Source organism: Leopardus geoffroyi, chromosome C3 (assembly GCF_018350155.1).
Source record: "Leopardus geoffroyi isolate Oge1 chromosome C3, O.geoffroyi_Oge1_pat1.0, whole genome shotgun sequence".
In the NCBI taxonomy this organism is placed as follows: domain Eukaryota; kingdom Metazoa; phylum Chordata; class Mammalia; order Carnivora; family Felidae; genus Leopardus; species Leopardus geoffroyi.
The window spans coordinates 37331762-37346082 of NC_059338.1; the positions used below are offsets into that span (position 1 = coordinate 37331762).

At 42.7% G+C, this 14321-nt stretch overlaps 1 protein-coding gene across 4 annotated transcripts in view; it reads right to left on the minus strand.

Moving 5' to 3' along the window:
• The window catches only part of KCNH1 (potassium voltage-gated channel subfamily H member 1), a 381062-nt gene that overhangs the window by 314690 nt on the left and 52051 nt on the right, over nucleotides 1–14321 (minus strand). For 3 of the 4 annotated variants that reach the window (XM_045452431.1, XM_045452432.1, XM_045452433.1), the window contains exon 5: nucleotides 12270–12388. The exons of the other annotated variant lie outside the window; for it this stretch is intronic. In XM_045452431.1, the coding sequence (XP_045308387.1) occupies nucleotides 12270–12388 (119 nt within the window). The remainder of the gene's footprint in view (nucleotides 1–12269; nucleotides 12389–14321) is intronic. 4 annotated transcript variants of the gene reach the window in all.

The following is a 14321-nucleotide window of genomic DNA, read 5'->3' on the forward strand; positions in this document are numbered from 1 at the left end:
ATTTTGAAATCTTTATCCAAAGTTTTTAAATTCAGGTTTTGAGAATAAGTGATGAGGACGAATGACAGAAATGTTGCCATCCCACCAAATCAGCAAGAAATAGTATTCCACTACCATGGCCAAGACAGACAAGGGAGGAGGGGGTTAATGTGAAAGGGAATTGACATTTAGTGAGGACCTACTAAGTGTGAAGCACTGAATGAGGTTCTTGCTTCCTTCTTCTTTCATTCATTTAATGAACATTTTACCAAGCACTTACTATTACGTTTGATGGCACGGATGTAGAATAAATAAGAGAGACAATGCCCCTGCCTTCACACACCTTCCATCCACCAGAAGAGGCAAATATTCAACGACAGCATTCCCGGCGGCATGAGTGCTCAACACGGAAATTGCACATGGCAAGGAGAGGGACTGAGGAGGTTGAGCTGGCGTTGAGTGGGGCAGGGACCGTTGGGAAGGTGTGATGTCTACTTGGAGACTTGAGGAATGGATAGGAACTAGCCCAGCCAGAGAAGGAGCAAGAACTTGCAGGCAGAGGAAGGGCACATTCCAAGTCCCAGAGGCAGGAGAGTTTGACCAGTGTGAGTGCCACCTGGCCGACAACGCTCAGAGAGAGCCGGAGCAGCCAGATAAGGCTGGAGAGAGATGAGCTGGATTTTGTAAGTCATTACATAAATTTTAAATTCACCCAAAGAAGTGGCGAGATGACATTAAAGGATTTTTAAGCAGGTAGTGATAAGATCCCTTTTTGTCGTAAAGCATCGCAAATCCTTACTACCATCCTTCGGGGCAGGTAGTATCCTATTTCATCAGATGAGGAAAGATAAGTGAGGCGAAGTAACTTTCGGAAAGTCACACAGCTGGAATGTAGTGGAGTTTTGGATGAGAATTCAGGTCAGTCTGACTCCAAATCCTCTTCTCATTCTACTATCTCATCTTATCTCTTAAGAGGAAAGAAGGAAAGAGAGAGAAAAATAAAGAGGGAGGGAGGGAGAAGGACGGGGAGAGGGAGAAGGAGAGGGAGAGAGAGAGGGAAAGGAGAAAAGAAAAAAACTACAGAAAATCCTTAAGCATCATTTCACATGATCATTTATAACTTTTTACCAAAATCAAATGTATGGGTGATCCCTGGTATAACTGATCACTTGCTTTTTCCCCTGCCTGTCTTGAATAAACAGTTTATTAAAATATAATAAACCATACACAAAATGATACACCAAGGAGAAAAGCCGAGAGCCCTCCCCCAAGCACAAGACGCCAGTCGTCAGACAAGAGAGGGCTGGTCAGAAGGAGCCCCATGGACCGGGAGTGCCCATGGAGCGATGCTGGCCTTCAGGGCCAGAAGGCAACGGCAAGGCCATTAGTCCATCCTTATTTCCCAAGCTCACATTCAAAATACCATCAAGTGGTCATCCAAATACCTCCGGTAATGACAAACTTAACTACCTACAAGCACACTGAGACAGTTCTATTTAAAATGACTTTTCAAGAGGCAAAATTAGCCCAAAACCCTGTAGCAGAAGCTTCTGTTGTCAAAGTTAGATTCCTCTCCAAGACAGGAGAGTATCATGTAGCAGCGAGGCATCACTGGAGTGTGTCACTCTTCCCTGAGTCTGAAGAGTCAAATGAAGTCAACACCTAGAAAGCAAAAAAGTGAAGCAGGAAATCCCAATTTCAAGGTACATACAGTCTGCTTCTAGGAAAAAGGATAACACTTTGCTCCCATACATATTGGCAGCCTCCACCGGTGATTCCGGCCTGTGAGACTGGAAAACTAGGAACCATGACAGACTCATCCTGGACCTGGTACCTGCCTCTGCAGCAGGCAGTGCCTCTGAGCGTCACTTGTGAATGCAGACAGCAAGCGTGGCTGTGCATATGTGCAGTAAGTAAACTTCAGTTCTCTGCATCTCTGTCCAGCTGCCCAGGCTGCTGGCTGGTTCTGCACCAGCTCATGCAGTTCAGGCACGTTGTACTGATGGGCGGCTGAGGCAGCATCCCTGACCATGTAAGGCAGGCATCCTCTATATTTATCCTATCAAATCCCTGTGCACTACATAAAAAAGTAAGTGCTCCTCCTTTAAAAATTAATGAAAATGTTGGGGTGCCTGGGTGGCTCAGTGGGTTAAACATCCAACTATTGATTTCAGCTCAGGTCATGATCTCATGGTTCATGGGTTTGAGCCCCACATCAGGCTCTGCACTGACAGCATGGAGACTGCTTGGGGTTCCCTCTCCCTCTCTTTCTGCCCCTCCCTCACTCATGCTCACTCTCTCTCCCTCTCAAAATAAATAAATAAACTTAAAAAAAATTTAATGAATTTAAATGTTAAAACTTTAGACTGAGTAAAGCAAGGTAGCACCACATGCAGTAATGGGGACAGAAGAAAGTGGCACTTGGGGTTAGACAGGCAGCATAAATGGGTACAACCTTGTCATGTGAACTCTGGCAGTTTCTACCAAGTTTTAAATGTTTGTACCCTCTGTCTCCTTAATCGTACTTCTAGGAGCCTGTCATATTCACATGAGCGCAAGTATTTACAGAGCCAACAGTCAATAGAGTGAACTAAGCAAATACGGCAAACTTCCAGTTATACCAAACATGCTGAGATGCTGTTTAAAAATCAAACATTTAAAAAGAAATCATAAAGTTCAAACTCTCAGGTATCGGAAGCGAAACAGGAGCACAAAACCAAAGTGGCCAGTAGGAGCTGAAACCAAACAGCCCAGGTGTTTTTTTGGAAGCGGGGTTATCAGAAGAGGGGGCATGCTGTAGAGGATAGGAGGGGGTCACACAGGCTCTGGCTGGGGTGACAAAGGGCTGCCCTGACAGAGAAACACAGAACAAAAGACCTCCACCACATATAAAAGGAAAGTGGACACGTGTCTGGAACTTTGGGGAGAAAAAGTGTTATGTGTGACAAATCAAAACCCCAAACGTATGCCATACACAAGGGTGAAGCCGGAATTCACACTGTGCACACGGTTGGAAGCCCCAGGGCTAAAACTTTTACAGAAAAGCTGGTCTGAACCCCGGGGAAACTTTATTATATACGGTACAGGCACACTCAACCACCATATCCAGATGCCTCCACAACTGGGGACCCAACAGACTCCCACCAAAAACCTCTAGCTGTAGATAAGCTCGAGAGAAAATTAAATGGTAAGAGAGAAGATTTTAAAGTATGCCTACATGTTTAATGCAATAAAAAAAGAAAGAAATGTTAGCAGAACTGAATTTAAAAATGGGCAAGAGACATGAATAAGCTTTTTACCCAATAAGCTTGTAGTTGGAAACAAGCTCAAGAAAAGATGTTCAGCATCTTGAGCCATTTACTAAAATGCAAACTAAGACCACGATGAGCTATCACGATACATTCATTAGTGTGAAAAATGAGAAAGAGTGGCAATATCAAATGCTGGCAAGGATGTAGAGAAACCGCATTGCTGGTAGGAAGATGAAGTGATATAACCAACTGCAATTGGCAAATAGTTTGGCAGCTCCTTCCAAAACTAAATATACACTTACATGCATACACACACACACACACACACACACACACACGAATGCATGTAAAAACTGGTAAAGCCCATATATAATCTTTAATTTAAGTAACGCGATTCTTATTCTACACATGTCGATTTCCTGGTTTTGCTATTGTAGGACAGTTATATAAGATGTTACCATTGAGGGAGGTTGGGTGAAAGGAACCACTCTCCATACTAGTTTTGCAACTTCCTGTGAATCTGTAATTCTTTCAAATAAAAAGCTTTCAAAAATCAATGTTGGGTGTAAAATGCAAGTTATAAAATATCACAGTATGATATCATTTGTACAAATATATTTTTAAAATACACACAATCATACCATATGTGCTTTATGGTTAAATACATAAGTGATAAAAATATTAAAACACCAGTAGTAAGGAGATATACAATTTCAGGGTAATGACTACCTCTAGGAATAAGTTTAAAGAGGACCTCAACTTTATCTTTAATATTTTAATTTTCACAAAAGAATTTGAAGTGAGAAACTGTCAACATTCACTATATAGATTGTATAATAAAAGAAGGCTTGTTAAATTACTCTTTACCTCTCTGTTTAAAAGATTTCTATTTTAAAACCAAAAATATACATACAAGGAGGTTCACCGAAGTGTTATCTATAATAGCCAAAAATTGGTAACTGTATAAATACCCATCAAGGGAGGATAGCTAAATAGATCTGGATACAGTCATGCAGTGGAAGACAAAAGAACCAGTAAAAATGAAGGCGGGGCACCTGGGTGGTGCAGTTGCTTAATGTTCCAACTTTGGCTCAGGTCATGATCTCAAGGTTAGTGAGTTCAAGCCCCGCATCCGGCTCTGACAGCTCAGAGCCTGGAGCCTGTTCCAGATTCTGTGTTTCCCTCTCTCTCCACCCCTCCCCCATTCTCTCTCCCAAAAATAAATAAGCGTCAAAAAAAATTTTTTTAAAGGGGAAAAAAAAAGAATGAAGGGCATATGTACTGTTAGGGAAATATCCCAAATACACGAGTAAGCAGGGGAAAAAAGCACAATGGAAAATAATTTGTAGGCTAGGACCACATTTTTGTTTAAAAAATCACTATAAATATATACAAACACATTGTAATAAAACTCATACACTGTTTAAAAATGGTTACTTCCAAGAAATAGTGGACATTTCACTTCTTACTTTATATACCTCTGTTTTAAAATCTGACAAAGAAGAACCTGTTTTATTTCTGAAAACTGAAATTTTTTCCTTACTGAGATGTAACTGACGTGTAACATATTAGTCTCAGATATACAACATAATGATCTGATATGTGTATAGCTGTGAAATGATCACTATACATAGTTACAAATTTTTCTTCTGATGAGAACTTTTAACATCTACTGTCTTACTTATTTTCAAATACGCAATACAGTATTGTTAACTATAGCCACCATGCTGTATGTTACATCCCCCTAACTTACTCATTTTATAAGTGTAAGTTTGTACACTTTTGAACCCCTTCCCCCATTTCTCCCACCCCCAACTTAGCAACCATCAACTATTCTCTGTATCTATGACTTCGGGTTTTTTTGTTTGCCTGTTTGTTTTTAGATTCCACATATAAGTAAGATCATACACTATTTGCCCTTCCTCTGTCTGATTTATTTCACTTAGCACTGTACTCAATGTCCATCCATCTTGTCCCAAAGTTCCTTTTTTGAGGAACTTTAAAAAAAAAATTTTTTTTGTAGTGTTTATTTTTGAGAGAGAGAGAGCGTGCACACAAGTGGGGGAGGAGCAGGGAGACAGGGAGACACAGAATCCAATGCAGGCTCCAGGCTCTGAGCTGTCAGCACAGCTCACAGGCCATGAGATCACGACCTGAACCAAAGTCAGACGCCCAACTGACTGAGCCACCCAGGCGCCCCTTGAGAACTTTTTAAATAAAGATTTAAAGAACCAAAAATGAAAATTTAATATTAATACCGTTGAGCATTTACTATATGCCAAAGTGTTTGCATTGAGAACCTACTCTGAACAAATCTGTGGGTACATATTATTCTCGTTTGAACTCACTCCCTCCACTTGAAGAGAAGGAAGAGGAGGAAATGGGAGCTCTTAGAGGTGAAATGACTTGCCTGAATTCTCACAATTGAGTAAGTTGCTCAGTGGGTTGGAACCTGCAATGCTACTCCAGCCCATCACTGCGATCACTGGCGTGGAGAACAGCAGAACACGTGCCATGTACCAAGTGTCCTTACGGTGAGATGGTGAGAATCAGGAGCTGGGCCACGCACCCCCCGGGCACATGGCTGAATGATGTGCCCATCACGATGGCATATCTACATTATATCTTGAGCTGGCTCGCTCACAGGGAAGCACTGAAAGAGGACGTGACAGGGAAAGGTGCTTTCCCCTCCATGTCTTCCCCACAGCCGTTCCAGACAGAGAGGCTGTCATGGCAGCAGAATGCTCCGAGACGGACCAAACCCCACCAGGGTCAGCCCTGTGTGAAAACCGCAGTGCGGAATCCTCTAAGCAGGAGTGATGCCCTTCCATACGCTGACTGTGTCTCTCCTCCCTATTAAGGCAGAAAGCATTACAGTGTGGTAGCGAACTCTGAAACACACCCCCTCAGATCCCACTTCCAGAAAGGATTCTCTGCCCAGCTGCAGGTGCAGTTAGTGGACAGCCCCCTGTTAGCTTCCTCAGGGACAGAAACCTGAACTTTCCACTGAGGCACCTGCCACTGACTGAGCAAGACGGTGGCTGAGAGGCCTGGCCCTTGTGCCCTGTATGGGACCCCCCTGCCTGGCCCAGCAGGCCATCTCTGCTACAAAGCTCTGGTCAGGCTGCAGAGCCTCTACCAGATCTGCACTGTGGTCTGATGCCCCCCTCCCCCAGTGCCACTTCCTCCCCCTTCTCCTTCATAGATGTTACTCAGCATGTGTACCCCACAGAACTCAACCCCTGACAAGGGTCCTCTGGCCTGACTCATGCACGAAGGTCTAAAAATAAACTGGCCCGCTAAAAGAACAGGTGCTCATACTAATAACTGAGGTCAAGGGAACAGGGTGCTCCAGAACAGCAGACAAAGTGGCCTTGGTTCTCTATCCTGAGAGGAGAGGAGGGAGATCATGGAATTCACAGAAGGAACTGGCCCAGTTGGGAAACAGGTTGGGTTTAAAGTCACATAAACCTGGTTCTCAATCCAGAGTCTACCCCCTACTGCCAGGTGACCATGAACAAGTTTGTGACCTTCCCTATGCCCCAGTTTCCACCTCTGTAAGACTGCTCCAAGTTGTTTAGAGGATTAAAGACAAGAAGCCCAGAACATAGCATACAGTAAGTGCCTCCTTCTTTCCTACAATCAGTCCAGCAGGGAGATATTGAGGAGTAAGGTGAGCACTAAAGCCAGACTGCCTGAGCTCAGGAAAGCAGTCTAACAGGGAAATAAGGTGGCCTTGAAAATAACGCATGCAATCCACACAAAAGCAAACCTGCTATTTCCAGTCCACTTGGGCTTTGTGTCCACACCTTCCCAGAAGTGGGAGAGGTCTGCAGTATCCACACTCGTAATCACCATTTGGCCAGTGGCCCCTACCAGTGAGAAAACTGAGCAGGAAACTGGCGACAGGCCATGAGCAGGGAACACATTTTCTCTGTTTAAAACTTACCTGCCAACTTCCACTTCAGAATGGAAACTGTCACTCCATCATAACAACAAGTAAAAATGCTGAACAAACTGAAAAATCTACAATTCTTAGATCCATCCAAGAAGCGAAACTTCACAGCAAGTGCTGCACCAAAATTGGAGAAGAGGGCAGGTGAATAAAAGAAATAACAATTTTCCATGAGCAGAAGCCTGCACAAAAACTAGTGCTGGATGGGGAAATCTAACCTGCAGGTGGCTCAGTGTGACCAAGTCTGAGAATTACATGTTCCAGGGGGAGCCACTCATGGTTTTGAGAGCTTGACCTCCAGGACCTGTAGCCATCCTCAAAGTGAAAATCAAAGAAAAATATACTTTCATGCTTCTTAAAGAGGAGGAGAAAAGTAACCATACTGAAATACATGAGAGCATTCTATTCTTCTTAAAAAAAAAATAAGTCTGCCCTCCGGAGAAACTATTGAACCAGAATCTAATTAATTTATTAGGTTTCGTGGAGCCTCTCTGATAGGGGGGTGGGGATATCCAATTCTGGGCCCCTCTATGCATTTTGTCTGGCCTAAGTAGGGAATATACTGAGAGACATTCGTGAAATTCACATTCCAGGGGCATAAGCTCCTTAGAACAGCTAATTATAGGACTATAAATGCTGCTTCTCCCCTGACACCTCACTCCCACACCACTAAGGGCCTATTTATTTACCCAAGTTCCTTTTACCCAGCACATCAAGTTCAGCTTTCAAAACACTGCAAGCCATACCAAAAGCCAAAAAAACAGTCTAAAGGCACAGTGCAGCATCAGAACCAGACCCAGGTATGATAGGGGCATTGAAATTATCAGACCAGGAATTAACACAACCATGATTAATATGCGAAGGGCTCTAATGGAAAACGTAACATGCAAGAACAGATGGGTTATGTAAGAAAAGAGATGGAAATTCTAAGAAAGAACCAAAAAGAAATACTAGATATCAAAAACACTCTTAACAGAAATGAAGAATGCCTTTGATGAGCTCATTAGCAGACTGAACACAGCTGAGGAAAGAATCTCTGAGCTTGAGGATTTAATAGAAGGCTCCAAAACCGAAAAGCAAAGAGAAAAAGGACCAAATAAAACAATATCCAGGGACTGTGGGACAGCTGCAAAAGGTGTAACATAGGTGTAACAGAGACACCAGAAGGGGAAGAAAGAGAGAAACAGAAAAAATATTTGAAGCAATAATGACTGACAATTTCCCCCAAATTCATATCAGATGCCAAATCCCAGTTTCAGGAAGCTGACAGAACACAAACAGAATATAGGACCATTAAATAAACAGACAACACACACAGGCATACATCATACTCAAACTGCAGGAAATCAAAGGTAAAAAAAAAAATCCTGAAAGAAGCCAGAGGCAAAAAATACCTAACCTATAAGGAGCCAAGATAAGAAGTATATCTAACTTCTCCTCAGAAACATAAGCAAAAAGAGAGCAGACTAAAATATTTAGAGTTGAGAGAAGAACGAACAAACAAACAATCACCAGTCTAGAATTATGTACCCTATAAAATGATCTTTAAAAAGTGAAGGAGATGGGCACCTGTGTGGCTCAGTCAGTTAAACATCCTACCCTTTATCTTGGCTCAGATCATGATCTCACAGTTCATGAGATCGAGCCCTGCGTCAGGCCCTGCTCAGATGCCCAGAGCCTGCTTGGGATTCTCTCTCTCTCTCTCTCTCTCTCTCTCTCTCTCTCTCTCTCTCTCTCTTTCCCCCTCCCTCTCTGCCCCTCCCCAGCTTGCACACGTGCTCACTCTATATATATAAATAAGTAAACTTTTTTTTTAAAAAGTAAGGGAGAAATAATGTTTTTCTCTGACAAAAATTAAGGAACTTATTGTCAGTGGAACAGCCTTAACAAATTTAAAACAACAGAAATTATACAATGTCTGGTCTCAGATTACAGTGGATTTAAAACCTAGAAAGCAATAACAAAAAGATAGCTGTGAAACCCCAAAATATTTGGAGATTAAACAACACATTTCTAAATAACACGAGATAAAAAAAGAAATCTCAAGAGAAATTTCAAAATATTTTTAAACTGAGAACAGTTTAAAATGAACACAGAACTTGGGGCACCTGGGTGGCCCAGCCAGTTGAGCGTCTGACTTTGGCTCAGGTCATGATCTCACAGTTCATGAGTTCGAGCCCTGCATCCAGCTCCGTGCTGACAGCTCGGACGGAGCCTGGAACCTGCTTGGGATTCTGTGCCTCCCTCTCTCTCTGCCCCTTCCCCACTTGCACTCTGTCTCTCTCTCTCTCAAAAATAAGTAATCATTAAAAACATTTTTTTTAATGAACACAGAACTTACATTTGTGGGATGCAGTGAAAGTAGTGCTTAGAGGAAGATTTACAGCATTGAATGCAAATATGGGAAGAGAAGAAAGATCAAAAATCAGTAATCTAAGTTTCTAGCTTAGGAAACTAAAAAAAAAGAGGAGTGAGTTAAACCCAAAGTAAATAGGAGAAAATAAATAATAAACATTAGGGCAGAAATCAATGAATTGGAAACAGAAAACCATTTGAGTAAATCAACAAAATCCAAATCTGGTTCTTGGTAAAGATACAATCCATAAGCCTCTAGCCAGGCTAACTAAAATTTACTATTCCCTGGGATGGGACCCAGATTGCCAGTCAATGAGCAAGTGCTTCTGTCAGACAGGTCGAAAAAAACACTACATCATTTCCTTTCTGTCATCGATTCAATCAATTAAAAAAAAACCCACTACTGATAAACTACATACTATGTGCCTGGCACTGTTTTAAGTACTTGGGATGTATTGATGAATAACAAACAGAATAAATGAATAAGCTGTATAAGGGACTAAGTGGAGAAAAAGAGCAGGAGAGAATTAGGAGTTATGAGTATTTTCATTTTCGTACAAATGTGTGTGTGTATATATATAGTACATACATACGCATATATATGTATATATACATATATTAAGCAAATACTCTATTTTCTTCCCTCTCTTGCCCCCTATCAATAAACATAAGATGTATTAATACTAGTTTACATCTGAGTATTTAAGTGACAGAGTATCAAGGGGAAGAGTGAACATCACCCAAGGATTTTGTGTCCTCTTCTGTGGGAAGAGCTGGCATGTTTTTGGTTATATGCAGGATAAGTGGAGCATGTTAAGTGAAAGTATGACTTTGTTACTGTCTTTATTGGGAGATTAAGTATGGTTTAAGTAAACGTGTATGACAAGCTGACAAGGCATGAACTGTGATTGTTAGTATTATGTGTCAACTTGGCTAGGCCATGGTACCCAGTTATTTGATCAAACACTAATCTAAGCATTCCAGTGAAGGAATTTTGTAGATGTGATAGCTACAATAAGCCGACTTCCAGGAAAGCAGAGTATACCCTATAATCTGGGCGGGCCCTGCCTAATCAGTTGAAAGGCCTTAAGAGCAGAACTGCAGGAGAAGAAATACCATCTGTGGACTTTGGCATCAGATCGGTCCAAGAGTTTTTCCCAGTTGGCCAAGCTGCCCTACAAATTTTAGACTTGCCTAGCCAGCCCCCACAATCACATAAACCAATTCCTTGCAATAAATCTCTTAACATACAAATATCCTAGTGGTTCTGTTTCTCTGGTAGAACCCTGATTCAGGTAGCCACCCAGAAAAAATGACATTTGAGCAAAGACTTAGAGTTGGTGAAGGAACTGCCCCGCAGATATCTGCGAGAAAAGCAGGCGTGGTGTGTGCAAGGAACGGCAAGCAGAGTGGCTAAGAGTCAGCAAGGCAGAGAACAGCCCCAAAGGAGGTTGTTTTATTAACCAAAAGACCCAACAAGGAAAGTGCAGGCTGTGAACAAAAGGTCTCCTTTATTATTCTTCCTATCTTATACTAAGCCCACATCATGACCAAAAACTATGCTTCCAAATGCCTCTCCTTCTCTAACATGACACAGGTGAATCCTCCCACTCCCACTATTGGCCAAAGCTTTGGGATGCCGCAAGGAGATCTGTAGTTAACGCATCTGACACTCAGTGCACTTGTGCGCAGCGCCCCTGTGAGCCACACCATGCTGGCAGTTTCTCTCTTAGGAGTCCGGGAGCCAGGAGTCAGGCCAGAAAGCATCCTGGCATCTGAGCAAGGGTCAAGAGCTGAGTGGCCACCACCAGGCAGAGAGACAACATACACTGTCATCTCTGGCTAAAATGAAAGCTTCCTGTGTGCAGGGTATAATGCTCTTACCTGGTCCACCAGGCTGAGTGGAAAGAATGAGGACCAGACACCATCAAAGGCAGATAATAAGTGATTTGGATGCAGAACCACCAAAGACAGAGACCAGTAATTTGGGTGCATTAAGTCCAGGCATCCCAGCTGCTCATTTGTCCCAGTAAAACGGAGAATACCACCTGTCACAGGTTTTCCTTACTACAAAGGTTACCAGAACAACAAGAATTTCAGGTACATGTATTAACCTGGAAAGATGTTCATGATTATAGAAAGGGAAGAAAAGGTAACACAACCGTATCAAATACACACATTGATTCTTAGATACATCTGAACTTCATAAATATTAACATGAAAAATGTATTTATTAGGCTTTAGGAAAGACAACATATGCAAAGAAAAGAGTTAAAGAATGTATACAAAAATTATAATAAAGCCATGTGGTTAGTGAGATTACAGGTTGTTGTTTTTTTTCTTTTTGCTTCTGTACCTTTTTTTCCCCTCTAATAATATGTATTGCTTGAATAACAAAATTGTTTATGGTTTAGAAGTAAAAACCCCTTCATGTCTATAGCACTTCTAGCTCTTTCTCTACTCCCTCAAAAAAAGTGAACTGACACCTGTAACCTCAATACGTTAGAACAGAGCTGTCTGCAGGCCCCTTTTACAGATGGGAAAGTACAAAGCTCAAAGGAATTAGGTCACTTTCCCAAAGTCACTCATTATGGTGTGCAGCCCAGCCAACACATGAGTGTGAGGGTCCTGAAAGTCCATTCCAAACCACACACTTGCTTTGTGGCATTTTCTCAGCCCAGGGATCCCAGGGAAGTGCGGTTTAAGACGAGCTGGCCCCTTGCCCTTACCTCAGCCAGGCGGGAATGCTTGTGGACGTTCTCGCCTTTCTGCACGCTGGGAGCCAGCTGCTGCAGGACGCCCCTGCTGCTCGTCAGTGCTCTGGTCAGCCGAGCAAACTTCCCCCAGCCTGGAGCATGTAGAGGAGAGAAAGGACAGCTTCAACCATGTCCTGAAGGTCATGGACATTCACACCACAAGTTAGGCTGTCAGAAGCACATACACCCATTGTCCTCCTGGGCTCCCATGAATCATTCTGTATTCCTCCCAGGCCAGACTCGCTGCTCAGAAAAGCACCTAGATAAATTTGTGTCGCAATTTACTCTTCCCCTTTCACATTATCCTAATCATAGCTTTGTGACAGGTTTTAGTACTGTTTTACAAATAGGAAAACTGAGGCACAGAGTGCTCAGATGACTACAGAGTCCAGAACCCAGATGTTTCCACTCTAGCTCAAGGCTTTTCTGCCAGATAATGCCAGGCAATTGAGATATTTCTCAGACTTTGGGCTCAAGCTGCCCCCAACCCCCATGTAGTCTGATCTAGTAGAGACCAAGTAGGTTCCAAGTGTTATGTGGACAAGCCAGTTAAATGGCTATCCCATGCAATGCATTCTCCAAAGCCAGGGGAATGAGAAATGAATCTAATCCCTTGGGGGGGGGGGTGAAGCACAGGCATATTTAAGTCTGCTCTGGGATGGGGGAAGGACAGTTGCTAACAGGTTCCTCCAAATAACAAGAATCCCAAAGAGCCGAACTTGGAGCAAAAAAATCTGGACACAAGTCCCATTTCTGCCTCCAGCTTGCTTTGTGATCACCAACCAGTCATTTAAATTGCTTAAGCCTTATCTGTAAAGTGGAAACTAAAATACTCTAGCTGCCTAAAGGCAGGGTGCATTTGTCCGGTAAAACAAAGGGGCTAAGTTTAGTGGGCTCAGGTTAGCAGACTAAAACAGAGGCTGTCTGGAGGCCTCCTTGGCACTCTGGACCAGCTCCTCCAGGAAAAGTAAAATACTGATCTTTTTCCAATCCAGCCCCCTCCACAACGCAGAATCTAAGACATATGAGTGACCTTTACTGCATTTAATTATCTCCAAAGACAACTGTCCATTCCAATACCCAGCAACCCAACTCATCTGCATCCAGGTTATGACCATGGCAATTGCCTCAAGAGACCCATGAAACCCTGTCAGTGTTCTCAAGACCAACCTTGGGGTTGAGGTGCTCCAAAGACCTAGATGTGGAGTAGATAGCAAGTAAACAGAGCACCCAACTCTTTTTACATGACAGCTAAAAACAGGACTAGGTGATTTTTTTTTGGTTTTTATCCCTTAGTGTTTAGCAGCATTCAACGCCTTGCAGCAGACCTCAGTTCTGCCAAATTCTACCCTGGAGCACCTTTCCAAGATAGACTTCGAATCCAGAGGAATGAAGTTAAGCAGCAGAATGGCCCTTTTTTTTTGTACCTTTAAGAATCATGATCTGGATAAATTTTTGTCAACATGGAAAGAATAGCAAATCAGTGCTTTATTATCTTATTCCAGAAGTTCTAGGTTTAATAAAAGACAGTGGCATTTTCATCCATCCTGATGCCATTAAGCAGAGAAATAGGACCGCTGGAGTCAGCTTGAAAAGAGACACATGGTAGTCAGGCGGTAGGGGTCCCATTAATGTTAACAGGAGGGGATGGTCAGACTCTGCAGGGGTTTCACATCTCCCCCAAATGTACCATTTATGAAGATGCTCACTGGAATCTGCTTTGTGAGCTGTCAACCATAATTTTTTTAAGTCTCTTTCAGAGTTAGGCTCTCTTTCAGCTCCAAACAAAACTGGAATTGAATTCTACAACGATTTTCAAGAACAGAAAGTATAATTTTCAATCAGGTAAAACATAGTTGGGCATGCAGACATCAACGAGGGCTCTGCAACAACCCCCCCCCAACCTAACCCACAACCTACCCTTCCACTACCATCACTACTACCACCACCATGACCCATACTCTGGGACCAATGATAAGAAGGAGGTGGCAGGACAGATACCCCAGACCCTGCCTGGCAGGAAAC